Raw genomic sequence first — 20,874 nt, forward strand, 5'->3', positions numbered from 1 at the left:
ATTTAATATACTTCCTCTTTGCTGAAATTATTTATTAGCACTGAGATTTTTTGGGTCTGTTATGTACAGAACCCAATCCTCTGGAAATAGGAATTCCTTAACTTCTTCTTTTCCTGTTTTTTGTTTGTTTTTTACTTATTTATTTCTTTTCATTTCCTGCTCTTGCCTTATTGCTCTAGCTAAGACATCAAGTACTATATTGTATAGAAGACAGTGGGCATCCTTATCTGGTTCCTAACATTAGTGGGAATGTTTTGAGTTTTTCTCCATTTAGTGTGATGTTGGAGGTAGGTTGTTATGTATACTGAGGTGTATTCCTTCCATCTATATTCTCTCCATGACTTTTATCATGGAGAGATGCTAGAATTTTTTCAAAGACCATTTCTCTAATAGATGATCATGTGGTTTCTGTCTTTTCATCCACTTGTGTGATAAGTGTAATTTGTTGACTTATATATATTGAAACAGACCTGCATCCTTGGGATTTACTAAACTTGGTCATGATGAATGATCTTTTTATATGATCTCAAATTTGGTTTGCTAGCATTTTACTGTGTTCCTCAAGGAAAATGGGCCACAACTTTCATTTTCTTTTTCTTTTTCCCTTCCTCTCTCTTCCTTTCTTTCTTTCCCTCCCTCCCTCCTCCTCCCTCTCTCCCTCCCTCCCTTTTTTCTTCCCTCCTTCCTTCCCACCCTCCTTCCCTTCTTTCTTTCTCTTCCTTCTTCCTTCCTTCCTTCCTTCCTTCCTCCTCCCTCCCTCCCTCCCTCCCTCCCTCCCTCCCTCCCTTCCTTCCTTCCTTCCTTCCTTCCTTCTTTTCTTCCTTCCTTCCTTCCCCCATCTCTCTCTCTCTCTCTCTCTCTCTCTCTCTCTCTCTCTCTCTCTCTCTCTCTCTCTCCCTCTTCTCTCTCTCTCTCCCTTTATCTGCACTGGGACACAGGAATTCTGGCCTCATGGAAACAGTTCAGAAGCCTTCCTTCCTTTTATATTTTATGGAATAACTTGAGTAGTGTTGGTGGTGTTGGTTCTTTGACATTCTGGTGGCACTTTGCAGAAGCCCCATCTGGTCCTGTGTTTTTTGTTTGTTTGTTTTATAGCTGAGAGACTTTTTATTACTGTTTTGATTACATTGTTGGCTATGATAAGTTACTTATTTCATCTTGGTTTGATTTTTGTATGCTTTACACATCTAGAAAATTTCAGTTTCTTTTAGATTTTCAAATTTATCAGAAGAGAAAAAATTTAAACATGTTATGATTCTCTGAATTTCATTGGTATGTGTTGTAATGACTCCTTTTTATTTCTATTTTTTCTTAAGTTTTATTATTTTGGGTTTTTACTGTTTTGGGTTAATTTGGCTAAAAATTTGCCAGTCTTATCTTTTCAAGGGGCCAATTTTTCATTGATTCTTTGTATTGTTTTTTCATTTTTATTTTATTAGTTTATTACCAGATTTTTATTCTCTCTTCCTGTCTACTGTTTTGGGATTTGGCTTATTCTTGTTTTTCCAGTGCCTTAAGTTGCATTGTTAACTTATTAATTTGAAATCTCTGAAAATTTTTGATGTAGGCAATTAGTGCTATAAATTCTCTCATATGACTGCCTTCATTATGTCCCATAGATTGTGTTGTTCATTTTCATTCATCTCTAGGAGCTGTAAAATTGCCTACCCTAGTTCTTCCTTGATCCACTCATGTTGTTCAGTAGTGTGTTGCTTAATCTCCATGAATCTGTGTCCTTTCTGTGCTTTCTCTTCCTGTCAATAGCCTGCTATATTCCGTGTGATCAGAGAGAATTCAGGGTGTTGTTTCAGCTTTTCTGTATTTATTGAGACTTTTTATGTCCTAATAAATGGTCAATTTAAAGACAGTCCCATGGACTGCTGAGAGTCATGTATATTCTTTAGTAGAGTTAGATTTCTGTTAGGTCTGTTTGATTTATGATGTCTGTTGAGTTTTTGTCCAGATAGCCTGTTTAATGGTGAGAATGGATGGTAGAGTTACCTAATATTCATTATGTTTGGATTCATCTGTGGTTTCCAATCTAGTAGTATTTTTCCTTTATGAAATTGTGTCCAACTGTATTTGGTACATACGGGTTTAGAATTGTTATGTCCTCTTGGGGGATTGTCCTTTAATGAGTATTAAGTGGCTTTCCTTATTTTTTCTCTTCAACCATGGAATAGTCTATATAGTTTATTCTTATTGTACATTGCTCTAGAAATAGTCAAATAAAAATACCTTTCTTCCTTTTTATTTATGTATTTTTGGAGACTAGATCTTCCTATGCTGCCTGTCTGATGGCCTGAAATCCTTGGCCCTCGTCTCAGCCTCCTGGGTATCCTAACCAGGCCATGTCCTATAGGTGTTCATTACCATGCCTGATTAAGGTAATAATTCTGTAGACAGCAGAAGCAGGGCAGGTTGCCCTTTTCTCTCTCCTTTTAGAGCCCTTGGAGTTTGTGCCCTGATAGGACTTACAAGTATAAACTGTACAGGACAGTTTTCATACAAAATGATTTATTTTTTAAAATTGCCTTTTTCTATACTTAGCCATTATATAATTGATGTCATGTACTATATCAAATATTCCTTTTTAACACAACCTGAGAGCAGTTTGAAACTATAAAGACTATTGTAATATATAATTAATTTGATATTTTATTGTGAAATAAATGCATGTAACTTAGTCTTATCTTTTAAATTGTTATCATCTAGTCAGTGACATGTGTATTCATAGCTTTATGGTATAACAACTTAACTCATAAAGATAATTGTGGTTTTAAAACAATATTGTTCAAATCATAAAAATTATTTACTACATTGCTAGAGATTAAAGGCAATATTAATATATAGCTAACGATTCTAAATTTCTTACAAAGGATTAATTTTGGTAGAACATTTAACTGAATAACAAGGAAAAGAATTTTTATTGACTTTAAAAGGAGTTGAAAAAAATCAACTCTCAGATTTCATTGTGTGTTGTTACAATAAATGCCAATTTGATCTTATTATAAAAGGAAAAAACTATATAAAAATGCCACTAATTTTAAACTAATAAAAGATTGTCATAACTGTTTGTATAGAATTTTTTTGCATTAGACAAATGCTTCTTCAATATATGTGAAAATATCCCATTGCTTTGGTATTTCTCTTTGTGAGATATCCAAATCAATTGCAATCTAGGCATCACTTTTCACCTCAGTGTCAGAGAAAAGAGTGAAATATATGAATTCTTTCTCTTCAGAGCCTTAAACTTCAAATAAATAGACTTAGAGCTCTGAGTTATTCGTGTAAAATTCTGTTAATTTTCATGACAGTCATGAAAAATATAGTTGGTTTTAGTTTTTTATGGCAAAAAATAGGGGCTATTTTAGAAATCAGTGGTACCAATCTTATTGTTACCAGTTACCTGAAAACAAAGCAAAGCATATACCTTCATAATTACTTAATAATAAATAATTTTAATGGTTAATCATGAACTCAGAGTGGCAGTGAAGTGGAAAAAAAGCAAAGCTACTCTTAGCTGCCCTCTGGGTGTACACGTCTTCTAAATCTTCCTTCTTACTGCATTTGCCAGTCACTTGGTAAAGTTAATGGCCACACATTACGAAATGATTATGAGCATGTGTTAGTTTAAAGGCTGTGCTTTTGAATCAGTTGACTGTTTCTTTCTAGAAACTCATCTTTTCTTGATTTCTATCAAAATGTTTACCAACAAAGGAAAGCCTTATTTTTTGTTCCTGTAACACCATGTACCACACATAAAAGATGTAAGCTAAAACTGAAGGAGAATAGATAGCTGACCATTTCAAGTGAGAAAACTCTTAGTAGAAATTTATCCTCTGAAATTAAATAGGAGTGAAATAGAGGAAACTGGGATATGGATTTCAGACAGGAGTGGAGTGTTTCTAGCTGCCCTGGGCTGGAGTGATCGCATTACGGGAAGCTGGAGGTAAACTGGTCAGGAAGCACCTGGACTGAGGCAGTCTGGCATGGCAGGCTCAGGGACTGAAGTGTGCTGCATGGGTCCAGGTGCAAAGGCTAGGCACAGGGAGGGCACTTGCCGGTGAGGAGGACCTTCAGCCAGCAGTCAGAACTTCTTTCCCATGGGGTCACCAAGAAAGGAGCTGGGAAGGGAGCACATGGGACACGGCAGAAGGGGGAGGGGCGACCAAGAGCTGAGGCACAAGAAAAGGAAATATGGCAGCGTGTGTGTGTGTGTGTGTGTGTGTGTGTGTGTGTGTGTGTGTGTGTGAAAACATTACTTTATAGGCTGACTACAAAAGCAAATGTTATACATGTTTGTCATTAAAAATATAACTTAAAATAGTTTGAGGTTCCATTTTGTTGTTTTTTCTTTTCTGGTTTTGGAAACCATTTCCCAGCACCCACAGGAGCTAGGGAAGTTCTAACTTTAAGTTCCAGTTGGTAGTACTTGGAGTAGGAGAAAGGCCAGATTCTCCTATACATGCTTTCAGGAAAACCGGAGAGCAAATCTGTGCAGCCAGAAGGGACTGGACAGGCTCAGGCAGGAGCACTAAGGTTGAGAACAGTGGAGGAATCAGGCTGAGGGTAAGGAAAAGGGGCTGTTAGAGAGAACAGTGAGGGAACCTTGATATTTGATTTGATGAACTTGATTATCCTTTGCCCAGTACAAGAGTAGTTCTCAGTTATCTGACTCCCCATTACAAATTACTTCAAGAGATGCAGACAGACAGGTGAAGAGCCAGAGAAACAAAGCAATATGGATATATTCTTACCAGCAGTCATTATGCTGCTAGAGAAATGAAAGTTATGTGCTACATGCTTCGCCTTAGAACTTCATCACACTCACTCCTGGAAATAAAACCATTCAAGTGAGTTCATTACATCAATCAACCCAGGTAAGGTATGTTACCTTACACAACTGGGAATTTGTGAAGGTCTTTTTTTTTTTTATCACTAAGGACTCAATAAAAGCATTAATTTGTAAAAATCAGTGTGATGAAGGTGTCTGAATGAAGTAAAAATAAGAAGTGGGTATGAAGAATTATAGTATTGGGGGAAAGACCTGACCACGCTCAGGGAATGACCAGAAAGGATGGATAAAGTAAGGGGCTCTGTCTTCAAAGTAAAATAGACAAGCACAGCCACTGTGACCCAAGGCTTGCACAAGCACAGCCACTGTGGACCCAAGACTTACACAGCCACAGCCACTGTGGACCCAAGGTTTACACAGCACAGTCACTGTGACCCAAGACTTACACAGCACAGCCACTGTGACCCAAGGCTTACACAGCACAGCCACTGTGACCCAAGGCTTACACAGGCACAGCCACTGTGGAGCTGAGGGCTCAGATGCTTCTCAGAAGCAGCATGATGTTCAGAGCCTTGCTGCTCAGTTGTTTCCTGAGCAGAACCAGTGACCAGCAAATTAGAAAAGACGACCGTTATACATCGCAAACATGACCATTTTGGTCGAGTTTTTCGAAATAAAAAGTCTACTTGAGTATCAGCCATGCAGAAGACAAATAAGCACATTTTCAAAAGGAATATGCGTTCCATAGGCAGATCTCACAAGTGATACGGCAAAGGCCACAGGAAGTTAACATGTCCAAGTGCTGTTCTTTGATATGGGAGAATCTTTCTTGTCCTATAACTGGGGTGTCAGTCTTCTTTCCCTGTTCTTCCTCCCAGCTCCCTTCATTCGCTTCTGGAGTTGACCATCAGAGAGTGGGTGCCAGAGCTGCATTATAGTGGAACAGTGTACTCTTCCTATGGGTAGTCATTATGACAGAGCTATCACTTTCCTATTGAAAATGAACTTGCTGTCTCAATAATAAAGGGATAGAAGAGTGGAAAATTGTAAGGGAAATAAAAATTTTGTTTGCTGGAAAGTTGCAATAGCTTTTAGTTTTCCTTATAGGGGCTGCTACCATATCCTTTGCTTATCCAACTGCATGGAAACATTAACATGACAATGTTTTTCAGACTAGAAAAACAAAGATAAACTGAAATTTTATGAAAATATGAAATGTCTACCTACATCTCTGAGATTGTATATAGATGTACACAGTTCAAATACAATTTCTGAGTTTTTAAAGATGAAATATATAATAAAATGTAACATTTTAATCATTTTAACTCTACTATTCAAAGGCATTCATATTTTTAAAAATATTTCATTTTTAATTATGTATATATATATATATATACATATATATATATATATATATATGTATATTAGTGAGTATGTGCACGTGAGTGCCTGCACAGGACAGAAGAGGGTGTTTGATCACGTGAACCTGGAATTACAAACTCAGATCCTCTGGAAGAACAGTATGGGTTCCTAATATCTGAGCCATCTATCTGGACTCATTCATTTTACTTTTATGTAGCCATCTCTATTCTGTCTCCAGAACATTTCCTAAATAGTTACCAGCCAGCGCTTCCCCAGGTAACTGATTAACCACTGTCCCGGCGTCTGTCTCTGATCAACTCTTCTAGGTTTGGCATTTTAAGGGAGACACTGGTATCTGATGCTGTTTGGAGGTTATTTTCAAAAGCTTCCAGACTAGGCAATCTGGGACGCCACATTAGTGGCTCACATAAGAATAGGAATTTGGTAATCTAGGAGACTTTTATTGATGGCCAAGAACTTGAGACATAGGCTTGAAAATCAAGCTTCCTTGATCCTTTGGGGGTGACAGGTCTTAGATATGGAGTAACAGAAATTAGGTTAGGGACGGTCATATCTTTTCTGGGAATTCAGGCCCTGGCTCCTCCTGCTCCTTTAAACAAGGTGTTTTCCACCCTTCTTCAAGGTAGCTGTCTACTGTCAGAGCCGCTTAGCCTGTAGGCAAGATTATAATGAAATAAGGCTATCTGCTGATCAGTCTGGCTGCCATCTTACAACAAGCCAGTTCTGGCCAATTCATGTGATGATGCTCCACATGCAGGCATCCTGTTCTAAAAGATAAACAAGAGTGGGCACGTATGCAAGCTCAGGGTAGCACTGCCTTTGAAGTACAGACTTTACAATTGTCAGGCCAGAGGCCACCTCTCCCTGCTTTAGTTCATAAAAACTTCATCCTTTTATGCAGTTATGTGTATAACTCCACACACACACAACCTGTTCAACACTGCTGTGAGTCTTTCCTATCACTATATCCCCAGAGCCTTAATTACTTTATCTCTTTAGACCTTCACAACAGCTCAATGAAGCATATAATACCTTTTTAAAGGATGGGAGTCTAGACCAGGAGACTTACAGAAACTTTTTTCAAAGTCACACAGATGATAAAGTCGAGGGCCAGTGGGTAAGGTGCTTGCCACCAAGTGTGATGGCCCGAGTTGTATATCCTTGGGCCACAGGAGAGGACTGACTTCTCCCATAGGTGGTCCTCTGACCTCCACATGAACCCACACATAAAAGTCACTTAAAAAACAAATAAAGTCATGGTTTAAACTTGTCTGGAGTTCAAAAGCTCATACACTACTTTAAAATAGCACTCATATATACTGGCAAGAACAGCTTTTTCTGATTGAAACATTTTGGAAGACATAGTTTCCAGTAATAGTTATTTTATGAGGCAAGAGTTGTGGTTTTGTGTCAGCAATATTAATGTTGAAAAAATAGATATGTAAATGCTTTTACTGTTAGTTTTACTGTTGTGAGCTCTGTGATTTTTTTTATTTTTAGTTAAAAGAAAATCTATTATATGAAAACCCATGTATAGAAATACACACATATATGCATTTCATGGTAATGTCAGCTTCAGCAAGATTTGATAAATACAATATGAAATCAAGTGCTTTAATTCATCTCAAATGACAGGAATTATGCCACATTTGCTTTAAGGAAGATAGAGAAGTTAAAGGCAGTAATGTAAACAACACATCGCAGCCCACTGTCTTTTAATTGCTCAGACTGTTGAGGAATCATATATCCCTGCAACTCTTCACAGTTTGCTCTGGATCCGCCCAGGCTGTGGTGATCAATTATGTACCCTAATAAACTTGCCTGAGGATCAGAGAACAGAGCACCCACTAGATTAGACATAGAGGTCAGGCAGTGGTGGCACAACCTTTAATCCTATCACTTGGGAGGCCAAGAGCCATCTGGATCTCTGTGCATTCAAGGCCACACTGGGCTACATGAGATTGATCCAGTATAGAAGAGAAACAGAACCAGGCAGTGGTGGCACACACCTTTAATCCCAGCACTTGAGATCTCATGCCTTTGCTTGAGAAGCACACAGGCCTTTAATCCCAGGAAGTAGTATGGCAGGGCAGAGAAAGGTATAGGAACAGGAACTCACTCTCTTTGCACTGAGGATTTCTAGAGGTAAGAACTAGTGGCTGGCTGTTCTGCTTCTCTGATCTTTCAGCTTTCACCCTGATACCTGGCTCTGGGTTTTTTATTAAAAGACCATCTAAGATTCGAACAACACCAAGCAACTCACACAGGCTAATTATAGGAAAGCCCCTTGTATGGATTCTTGTCTGTCATGAGGAAGAAGTGCCTATGATAGAGAGGACTGAGTTCATCTTTTTATTTTTTTTCTGTCCAGAAAATGTAATACTCATAAGCTAGGGTAAAATTCTATTAGTTGCATAACTTCTGATTGGCGAAAAAATGCGTGAGGTTGTGTATCATAAAGGGGAGTTCTTGAGAAGAACCACACCTTACACTGGCTGTTCTGCAAGGCTGGTTAATGGTCGGAATGGCAGAGGCTGTGACATTGCAGGTCCAGAGCATAGTTACAATTTGTGTTGGCATCTTCAGACTCCTTAATAATCATTCTTTGCCCACCTCTGTGTCTGACCTAACATCCTTTTGACTAACATATAAAACCTTTCAGAGTATGTCAAAAAGCCTCTGGTATCCACCAACCAAAGGCTAAGGGTGCAGTGGAAGACCTGAGGCCTGTAGCGATGATTTCCCTGCTTTGCTGTTACCCTCCTACCTGAGGAATCCACCAATGATTTCTAAAAGTGTATAGCTTTATGACTCTCTTTGTTCTGTAACTATGAAAACTTCATCAAGTTGTTACCACATTGGAACATGGAATTTGAGGTAACCTAAATCTGGGTTACTAAGCTATGGTCAATCATATTTGTCTCCAGAGTAAACTAACTCTTTGCTTTGAGGTGAGAGTTGTGTTTTTGTGTCAACGATTTTATGTTGAAAAACTATATATATATATATATATATATATATATATATATATATGTAAATGCTTTACTGTTAATTGTACTGTTGTAAGCTCTCTGATTTTTTTTACTTTTAATTAAAAGACACCAGATAGGGAAATTTTAATTAAGACAGTGATTTCATTAAAATAAGAACCATTGCTAAATGCTTCTTTATATAGTGTAGATTTGGGTATTAATAGAGAGAGTGTCTTTCTTAGAAAGAAACTAAGAGTTTAGGAAATATTCACTCTACCAAGGGATTTCCTGTAATGTGGTATCATTATATTTGTGATTTTATGGAGGTAAAATGAATACTAAATGAAACAAAATTCCCAAGGCTGACTCAGGAGGCAGCTAAGCACATAGCATCTCACATAGATGGTTGGAAGGCACAATTTTGCCCCATCACTGCATCCGTATCCTTGAACGGTTTCGACTGAAGACAGCATTTCTTTGAATTTTTCATTAAACCCGACGTCTTGAAATATGAATTCCTTTTATGTTCCTGTGAGTTTTGGCTAAGAGAACCCTAGTGAATAAATCATACATACGATGTGTCACCAGCACTTGTGAATATTTCTGCTTTGTTATTCTATTCTCAGTAGAGCACCATTGATTATCAAACTCAGCGGAGAGCATTTTATGATCATATATCTCCATTAGCTCTGAGTTTGACTACCATAGATTTTTCTGGTTAAGCTTGCATTATGTATTAGGAAGCCTATCTCTTCAATACAAAGTTTGATTTCATTTTCTAAGCCCAGAACTCTTATTATGTATTATGTATAAAGATTCTTATCCTTTATATGTAAAAATAGGCTGCACTGTCTTTGTATAACTGAAATCTATGCCATCTTTTCTTTTTTCTTGATTCACAGGCAGCGTATTATAATATGAAGATGAATCTCTACAATGAAATGGCTGTCAGGGTAAATATTTCTTCACTTGTTAAACAAATGAAAAGTCAATTGTGCCCTGAATTCCCTTTTAATAAAATGAGCAAAGCAGAGTAATGCAAATTTGATTGATATGCTAATGGAAAGGTGGGGAAGGAACACTAGTTAAAAAGTTAGCTCTACTAAACACATGGCAGCATTGAAAATTAGAGTAAAATGTAGACCACAAAGTTATAAATGCCTATGCTTTATGATGTCATAGATTTCTGAGCCATAGCTGAAGAAAGACCACAAATATTAATGAAGTAATGCATCAGTGTCGATAGGTCATGTGATATATTATGGTAAATAGATGAACATGGCTCTGAGATCTAAGAATCCTGTCTCATATAAGGTAATTAAAAATTATTCATGTGATTTAACAGTAATAAAGTTTGTTTCTGGTGTAGATATTTTTCTATTATTTCTTGTGTTTATTTTTATGTGCTGACTATCTAATAGAAAGACGACTTTAGGTCTGATGATATGACTTACATGGTAAAATGTTTGACTTACAAGCATGAGGAACTGAGTTCTGATCCCCAGAACTCTTGTGACCAACTGAGCATGGTGGTGGTTCTTTTCTATAACCCCAGTGCTGGCAGGGTGGAGACAGACTGACCCTAAAGTTCATTAGACAGCCAGCATAGCCAATTGATGAGCTTTGGGTTCACTGAGAGACCTTGTCTCAAAAAGAGGTGGGGTGCAGAAAGAGTGATGAAACCCCAACATCTATCTCTAGCCTCCATGTGAATGCTCACCTTCACACACCTGTACTTACAGGGACACACACATACACACACACACACACACACACACACACACACACACAACTGAACATAGCCACCGTATGCTTGATTTTGGCAATAAGTGGAAAAAATTTATTCCTTTTATTTAAAACAATGTAGTTATAGCTTAATTGATAAATTATTATATATAGGGAAATTTCTCAGTTGAATTTTATTACTGCTTCTAAGACATACATTGCCTGATTACCTTCTATTTGATTAATATTAATTCTTACTTCTGCAGAGAACACATTTTGCTTTGGGCCAGGCAAGGTGGCAAATTCTTTTGTAAAGCCATGCGCTGAATGAGAGCACCTGGTTAACATTTCTTCTGAATCTGTATGCTGCTCTTGGAAAGGTTGCTGTCTTCTATGTGGAGGTCATGGAGCCTGAACCAGGCCTTCTCTAGTTACTGTGTGTCTTTGTGTTCCCCTGGAGCTGGTGAGAACCCAGAAAGAGGAAGATGTGGCATTAGCTGGAGACAAAAACTCCAAGTGTAGGATGCCATTAACCTTTCTCAGGAGCATCCACACAAGAAAGCACTATTTTCTTTCTTCATGGCATACACTAATCTGAGAATGTATGGGTTTCCATTCTCTGTGCAGTGCTACCATAGACTCAAACATGGAGACTTTCAGATTCTTATCTGCTTACTTCATGTCAGATGTGTCTCTAAAGTAATAATTAACAATTTCTTGAGAACCTAAAACAGTTGTGCTTTAAAAAAAAAGAAAGAAAGAAAGAAAGAAAGAAAGAAAGAAAGAAAGAAAGAAAGAAAGAAAGAAAGAAAGAAAGAAATAGTCTCATATAGCTTTCACTATGTAGTCAAGGCTGGCCTTGAACTCCTGATCCTCTTGCTCTAACGTCCAGAGTGCTAGCATTACAGATGTGAAACACCATGCTCCAATGGAGAGTGCCCAAAGCCTTAGTTATCTTTGTAGACCCCAGAGGGATGATGACAGATCTTCTGCCCCATCCTACTAACCCTTAGTAACTAAAGAAAAGCCCAGAAGACAGGGATGGAATAACACATACTTGTGTCTTTTATTTAGCCCCAGATCTTCATAATGAATTCTATTCTGACTGAACTGAGGTTCCCTTAACCTGGAAAAGAACTGTGTAAGAAGCTAACATGGATATGGCCATTAGAAGGCACCTATATCTTCAGCATCATACTAAAAGTGTGATCCATTGTCAATTTGTCTTTGATATGAATTGGTGGGAAATGTTGAGGTTCTCTCTGGAGTCTTGTAATCCCTGGGATCAAACACGTTAGGAAAAAAAAAGTCCTTGTGCTTGTTTGCATGTAGAGAAGAGCATGCACATCCTTCCACCCTGACTTGGATGAGACACATGGATGGTTGGTTTTGAGCTTCTTCATCTGTGGCAAGGCCAAATTTAACATATCCCTGATAAAATCACCCCTTTCTTAAAATCTCCCAACTTACCTCTTTGTACTCACTGATCATGACAACAAAGCATTTATCATCAAACTACCCTTAGTCTGATTCTTCCCTCAGGTCCCTGACGTGACCTACACCATCTCCTTAATCTCCGAAGAAGAAGACTATGGATAAAGTGTGGATAAAGTGCTGTGGTGTAGATAAAGAAAAGTGGTGTAGATATTTTTCTGTGGATAAAGTGCTGTCGAGTGATATTCTGCTCTGTTGTGCCACCCTTTGTCCTACTTGCCCATATCAGGTGTCCTCCAGCCTTGTTTACACTGTCCATAAAGGAAAAGCTCTCAGCACACTTGCAAATCTTTCTACCCACACCATCTTCCAGTGGTAGCTCTTTACCTCTGTCAACTGCTGGGATCATCTTTCTTCATCCCTGCAGTAGTGCTTTGTTACTGTTTATGGTTTTAGCTTTACTGGGGATAAAACCTTAGGCCTTTGCATACCCAGAGTACATGTACCTGACTCTCTCCTGAATCCTCAGTCCTCTCTGTAGTCTTTGAGCTACAGAGTCTCAGCTCCCCAAGCTGTCCTTCAACTCACTCTAGCTACAGTACGTCTTGAGGAATTGAAAAAGCCTTCTTCTTTCTCTTCTCCAAAAATTGTTATACGGACAATAATCTTTTCAAATAAAGCCTCTCTTTGAGAAATCTGGATTCTTTCTCTGCTTCATAGTGTTGAGGATGAGCCCAGAGAATGATGCAAGCCAGGCAGCATTCTACCATAAGCTATACTCTATCCCCCTACCTCTTTTTCTATAGGCATGACTTCCCAAGAGGGAAGATTGAAGTGTGAGTGCAGTGGGAAGTAAGTGCAGAGAGAGGCTAGTGGGACATTACCTAGAGGCTGAAATGGTTTACTAAAGACACTCAGGGATTTCTCTGAGGATTACTATAGAAAATTTATAATAAAAACATCTCTCTACATACCTCATGGCACAGGCCTATAATCTCAGTGAGCTGAAAAGCCAAGGCAGGAGGATCACAAATTTAAGGCCAGCCTGAGGAATTTAGTGAGATTCCATCTCAAAATAAAAGTAAAAAAACAGCTGGGGATATAATTCAGTAATGGAATACTTACTTAGTATTCAATGAGACATAGGTTCAGTCCCTAGTAAAACAAACATACACACACACACACACACACACACACACACACCACACACTCTCTCTCTCTCTCTCTCTCACACACACACACACCTCTACAAGAAGTTTAAAGACTCCCTTCAGAGGCTTTAGATGAGTTCACTTTGTCACAGTTAGGAACAAGGCTAACTTGTGTAGAGGCTGTAAATAATCCTCTAACAAATAATGATTTTCAAGATTAACTGATCACAGCAAGCAGTGACCAGAACTGAATTTACTTAGAAGTGGGTTGTCTACTGGTGATACTTTAGAAACTTTGCTAACCTGACAAATGATAGTCAGAGGCTGGTGGAGCAGAGCAGTTGTAGACTTATTTGCAGCCAGTACTAAGTAAGTGGTCATACTCTTCTAATGAAGAACAAAGTGCATGAATATTCTTTTGCTTCCTGTAATAGATAGTAACATCCTAACTTGCTGTAATTTTAAGGGATCACCTTTTTTTCTGCAGGATTTACGATCCCCTTTTTTCCGTAGACTCAATCACTCTCTGAATTTTTATTTCTCTACTTCACCATAGACATGTTTTTCCATTAAAACTGGTAACATTTTATTATTCTTCCTAATTTACATACTAGCCCCCACCACAGCTATGTTGGAAGTCCCTTGGGGCCCAGAGATGGACCTTTTATTCTTCAGTTTCCAATGCTTGACTTATGGAAGGTGCTTAAATAAATATCTCAGGACAATCAGTCAATGCTGTCCCTCCCTATTATTCATTCCTACGCGTAGAGTTTTAAAAAGGAAGTCCTATGCCTTAAATAAGTTTTCTCTACATCACTAAAGACTGAACACCCTTGTTAGGAGAGGTCATTTTTGGTTTTGCTGGGGATATTTAAGATGTTTAAATTCCGTGTGTAGGCACTATGGTAGGGATGGACTGGACAACAAATGTAATTGATTGTTTCCTGAAGAATCCCTTTTGTCCTGGAACACTTGTATAGTGATTTCTCCATCAGCTGTCATTACTTAGCAAAGCGACTAGGACTGAAAGAGGGCCAGCAGACTCTTATTTGGAGTGATTTGTCTTGATTTTAGCACCCAATCACTTCAGTTCAGATTGAAGTGCTCGCTTTATGGAAAATAACAGCAGAACTGCACGTTGAGCACTAAAAATGACTTAAAACAGATTTGCAAAGTACTATAACTTTGGTGACTCACTTACTCTTATAGTTATGAATTAATATGTCACGGTATCAATTGTTGTTTCTTTTCTTTCATGTCTAAAACATGACGAGTATAAGAAAAATTATGTAGTGACTTTACTTAAAAGTGGTTAAATATGTCATATATAAAGCTTCATCTCAGTCCTTTAGACTACTTATAATTCTGTTCGTATTTATTGTGCCATGCAGTAAGCATGATTTACAGAAACAACTTTGGCGATTAAAAAGACATACATTACTAAATTAGGAGAAGGATACTGCCGTGTCCTAGACTGGAAATGGTGTTATGTTCCTGTGGCTACAGAGTGAAGAGCATAGTCTTAGTCACACAAAGAAAGGTTCCTCAAGATAGGAAGGGACTGTGTTAGACAGTGTCAGTTGTGGGCCTTGTGATGCTTCCATTACCAAGCAGAGGTATGGCTCTTCACTCTTGTTACTACAGTTACCAAGCAAAGCACTTCCATGGACTCAGAGAGAAGGAAGGGGGAGCAGAGCTGAGGATGAGCGAGTGCTGCCGTGTTCTAATGGTGTACACCAGGGCATTGGAACTGGAGAGGACATTGTCAGCGGGTCTCTTTTCCAGGCCTCCTTCACTTCTATTTTAGGAAAAAAGACTTTTGTTCCTCTTCCATTGACATTCAGATTTATGGATTTGGGGGAATAAAGATAAACGTAGTGGAGGCAAATCTTTTCTGTGGGCAGATGGCTTTTGATGTACCAAGGTTTTCCATTTGTTTCAGTGCTTAAAATAAACATTATTTATAAGACCACTTACGATGTGATGGTACTTAATGAGGAATATGCATCACTGATCTGACTAGCTTAAGAGGTCATTTAGAACTTGCCGGTTAACAAGATGTAATCTGCTGAGCACACAATGACTTTGTTTAAAATTATCTATTCAGAGCTGATCAATGACAATAATTGTTTTATTCCAATCACTTATGAAAGTTGCTAATTACTTTGAAGGGCATGAGTACTAGCCATTTTTGGGTTTGTTTTATTTCAATTTTTTTTTAAGTTGTCACCCATTCACCTTGAAATTTAGAAAAACAATGTTGTAAGATTTACTCTGGCTCTTGAATATGCTTTATTTAAAAAAAAAATTGTCTATTCACTGGGACTGGAATTCCAACAGGAAATCTGTAAAATACCCCATTTCAGTTGTGCTCATATAGGTAAAGATAGCAGCAACCTTACCTACATGACATGCCTATACTAACCAACAACTGTTCTGCTAACCTCCCCACTAAGAAAACATGTGTCTTTAAAACTAAAGGAACACTTTATTTCTCCTTATAATGCTCACATAAGGTAATAGTGCAGTAAGTGTGGACTTCATCGCAAGTCATACATACTTTTGTATCCTGACTGCCAATGCTTCTGTAATGGATAGATGAGCTTGAATAAATTACTCCACCTCGGTTTCTTCAAGTTTAATATGAGACCATGCCTTGTTCACAAGGAGTGTGTGAATGGAATCTGTTAGTGTTATACTTGGCAAAGTGTGAAGCACAAAGCATTTCAGCCTGTTCACTTCCCTAACAGTTGTTCTCTTTGCTCACCCAAGCCTCAGTTCCTTCCACCTCCTTCTCTACACTCATTTTACACAAAGCCACTTCAGGTGTGATGATTTACTGTGATGGCTAGTTTAATGTCAACTGGACACAAGCTAAAGTAATCGGAGAAGGGGGGTCTCAACTGAGAAAATGCCTCCTTAAGATTAAGCTGCAGGCAAGCCTATAGAATATTTTCTTGATTAGTGATTGATGGAGGAGGGCCCAGCCCATTGTGGATGGTGCCACACCTAGGCTGTTGGTCCTGGATTCTGTAACAAAGCAGGCTGAACAAGCCATGACAATCAAGTCAGTAAGCAGTATTTCTTCAAGGCCTCTGCAATAGCTCCTGCCTCCAGGTTCCTGCCCTGTTTGTGTTCCTGTCCTGACTTCCTTTAGTGACAGACTGCAATGTAGAAGTGTAAGCCAAGTAAATTCTTTCCTTCCCAACTTGCTTTTGATGGTGGTAATTCATCACAGCAATAGTAACCCTACCTGGACTTTAGTATGGATAAGTTTTAATTTTTATCTTAACCATCACTTACTATATCCTTTAGTATGGGATATGTACCAAGAATATCAGAATCTCAGGAGGTTCCACTTGAGCCTGTGTGCATGAGGTTAGTACTGTTTCCAGGACTTGCTAGAGTTGGAAAAAGAAGGATCATGGGCCATTGGTGGCCTTACCCCAGGAATCCCTTTCAGGGTTAGCTCAGGTGACTCAGCAGATTTCTGTTTGTCCACACAGGTGCTTTTCTTAGAAATGGTCTCAGTGTCTTCTCTGCCACACACAGACAATTACCCACCACACTCACTCCTGGAGAACATTTCAGATGTCTGCTGAAATTTTAATTTTATTTGAATTTAGTTAATATTTTCAGGCATGAGCTGTCCTCAGCACCATCACTGCGTGGCTTTGGTTGCTAAGCATGCATTTCCTGCAGTGCCTACCTGCAAATGTCCTCTTAGTTTATACCAGTGTTGCTATGTAAACAGATAAAGAGTGTGCTGTCCAACCACCCATGTGACCTTAGGCACTTATTGGACCTCACTAAGCATCAATTCTCTCTTCTTTCAAATGAGCCTTATAATCTATACCTCAGAATGAAGTCAGAACATTAAATAAGATGAAACAAGGAAATGCTCTCCTATTTGCATGTAATATTTATAAATGTATGCTTTGATTTGTTTCTCTGTTTCATTAGAAAGGGGTTTGTACCAATTTCTCCATATTGTCAGACATTATATGATTTTAGTTAAATTATGAAGACTTTCTAAATTGAATATCATATCATTTTATGACAATCTTTTTTTAATTTAAAGAACTTATCTCTAAAATGAGATCATCGGAGGAGTTTGAGAGACTCGGGAGCTGAGAGCTCTTGCCACTCTTCCCGGGGAAGTTGGGCTCTGAGCACCCACCCATGTCAGGGGGACTCACACCTCATGTGACTCCAGCTCTGGGGGATCAGACACCCTCTGGCTTTGACAAGCACTGCACTCAGTTGCAGCCGCTCCTATAGTTAAAATATTACTACAGAGAAAAGTTAATTAACATAAATTGAAAAACCATTTATTGACAAGCTCCCAATGTAGCTACATCTCCTTGAAGTGCTGCTTCACTCTGGTTTTTAGAGCTTATGTGTCTGGTTCAGTATACTCATGTAGAATGATTGTGAAAATCTTTTAGATGACTTTTTAAATGACAAAGAAAAATATTTTCAGACAGCATCACTGTTTATTCAGTATCAATTCAACATTCCACTTAACATGACTGTTAGGCTTAATATCCTTTAGCTAAAAAACAAAACAAAACAAAACAAAACAAAAATATTGTTGGAAGACCATGATTCTCAATGTCTCCTTCCATTATTTTAAATAAGTTCAGAATTTGTTGGCCTACAAAATTGATATTATACCTTACATTTTAGTTTGAATTGTCCTGAAAACTGGTGAATATATTACCAAAGGAGACAATTCTCATGATGACTGGGAGTTTATGAGATAGCCAGGAGCATACTAAGTGTGTTACTATACAACCCCAGCACTTCTTTATCTCAGAACAGTGAAGGTATGTCTTTTGGTAAAAATAAACTGTTTGGATTTTTGTGGAAGATATTTAAAGAAGATAGCTTCAAAAGAAGTCACATTGGTTGAAAATTGTGATTCATTTATTTTCCAATCTGTTTGTAATGACTAGAAGAATAGACTTGCCATTGCTCCAGCTTAATTACTAAAGCTATCACTAATAGCTGAATAATTAAAAGAAAAACTATATGACCTGTTTTTGTGTCATTTCTATAAATGAGATAAAGATAGCATTTTTCACATAGAAGTGTTCTGAAGATAAATAACGTAAGTAAAACACTAGGATACCACCTGACACCCGAGAAGTCAACAAAGAACAGCTATTAACATTATTAGAATAGCATTAGAAAGTCATGATCACGACTCAGTACAGTACCAGGCATAGTTACCAGTCTCTGAGCCCAGCACTTGGGAGACTAAGGCTAGAGTTTGAATTCTACAGACAGCCTGGCTTCTAAAGTGAGTCCCAGGCCAGCCTAGGAACTATTCACTTTGAATAGCGCTACTAGGAAGGCGCTATTCAAAGTGAAAAGTAAATGCAACCTTATCTGTTAGTTTTTTTTCCCCTTTGGTGGTACTATTATAATATTGTGAAAACAATTAAAGAAAAGGCAATGAATTTCAAAGAGAACAGGGTTTAGGGGGAGTAAAGAGAAGGAGAAATAACATAATTATAATGCCAAAAAAATAAAGTTAAAAAATCAATAAAAGAACAAAAATAACATTTTATTTGAAGACAGGCTCGTTTACCAGCTTACTTCAATTAGGCCTAATCCAGGCTACAGTGCAGTTAGTAGTTGCATTAGTCATTCTTTCTGTTGCCGTGACCAAATAACTAAGGAAGCAACTTCCTAGCCTGGAAGATGGTTCAGTGCCTAAAGAGTGTAGGCATATAGACCTGAGGATAGATGGGGCTTTGGATCCCCAGTGGCTGTAGATGAGCAGTGCCAATGGTGGCCTGCACCTACAATCCCAGTGCTTAAGAGGGAGAGACAGGGTGTGGGGAAAGCTGCCTAGTTAGATTTCCCAAACCAGCAAGATCTGGCTGCAGCTAGAGAAGCTGCCTAAGTAAATAATGGGGATGGTGATCAAGAAAATATCTGACCTCAACCTCTGGCCTTCACATATGTTCACATATGCACCTACACACATGAGACATGCCAGTGCACATGCATACACATACCACACACACAGCCACACATACAAATTGCAATAGCAGATTGTAAATTTTATCTTTGTAGTATCTTGTAACAAATATATTGGTACTACTTACATTTATAACTAATGTACTAGCTATATTCATAGAAAGCCCCAAGACACTTTTTGTGTTTTTATTTTTTTAAATGTATACAATATATTTTGATCTTATGCTTTCCCTTCCCCAAATCATCCTCTGTGGTATTGTATTCCCCCAAATATTGTGCATGCTAATAAACTTATCTGGGGTCAGAGACAGAACAGCCACAATATTAAACATAGAGGATAGGCAGTGGTAGCACAGGCCTTTAATCCTAGCATTCCAGAGGCAGAAATCCATGTGTTCAAGGATACAGACAGGCATGGTGACTCATCATGCCTTTAATCCCAGAAAGCAAGCCTTTAGTCCCAGGGAGTGGTGGTAGAAAGCAGAAAGGTATATAAGGCGTGAAGACCAGAACTAGAAGCATTTGGCTGGTTAAGATTTTGGCTGGTTAAACATTCAGGCTTTTGAGCAGCAGTTCAGCTGAGAGCCATTGGGATGAGGACACAGAAGCTTCCAGTCTGAGGAAACAAGACCAGCTGAGAAGTTGGCCAGGTGAGGTTAGCTGTGGCTTGTTCTGTTTCTCTGATCTTCCAGTGTTCACCCCAATAACTTGTCTCAGGTTTGATTTTATTAATAAGAACTTTTAAGATTCATGCTACAATCCTCACCTCAAAAAAAAAAAAAAGAAAAAGAAAATCAAAATATACATTTTTTTTTAAAGATTTTTTTTAAAAGAAAATCAATGAAAGCACACAAAAACCCCTGGAATCCATTGCGTATTGGCCAACTACTGCTGAGCATGGGACCTGCCCTGGAGTATGGTTGATAGACCCAGTGATACTCTATTAAAGGAGCTAAGTTTCCCTCTCCAAGCAGTTATCAATTGCAGGTAGTTAGGGATGGGAGTTTGTGTCCACGACCCATTCTCAGTGCTGGGATTGTGTCTGTGTTGACCCTGTTCAGGTCTTGTGCATGCTGTCACAATCTCTGTGTGTTCATTTGTGTATCAGTCTTCCTGTGTCTAGAAGCTGCCATTTCCATTAAGACATCTACCACCTCTGACTTTTCAAATCTTTTTACCTCCACTTCCACATAGATTTCTGAGCCCTGAGGAGACAGGTTTGATAAAGACGACCCATTTAAGGCTGAGCGTCCCAAAGTCTGTCACTCTCTACACATTATCCAGTTGTGGGTCTCTGCATTAATTTCCATCTACTGCAAGAAGATTGTCTCATGAGAGTTTAGTGAGGTCTAGCAGTGTGTCTTAGAAGTTATTTTATGTTAGGTTCCTTTAGCAGAATAAAAGTAATAAGTTTTCCCTA

The 20,874-nt window shown here is 38.4% G+C and overlaps 1 protein-coding gene across 1 annotated transcript in view; it reads left to right on the forward strand.

Moving 5' to 3' along the window:
- Positions 1–20,874, forward strand: part of Spata17 (spermatogenesis associated 17) — a 174,577-nt gene that overhangs the window by 32,068 nt on the left and 121,635 nt on the right. Inside the window, 1 exon segment of the mRNA XM_028876740.2 lies at positions 10,056–10,106. Within this exon segment, the coding sequence (XP_028732573.1) occupies positions 10,056–10,106 (51 nt within the window).

The sequence above is a fragment of the Peromyscus leucopus genome, chromosome 15, assembly GCF_004664715.2.
Source record: "Peromyscus leucopus breed LL Stock chromosome 15, UCI_PerLeu_2.1, whole genome shotgun sequence".
NCBI lineage: Eukaryota > Metazoa > Chordata > Mammalia > Rodentia > Cricetidae > Peromyscus > Peromyscus leucopus.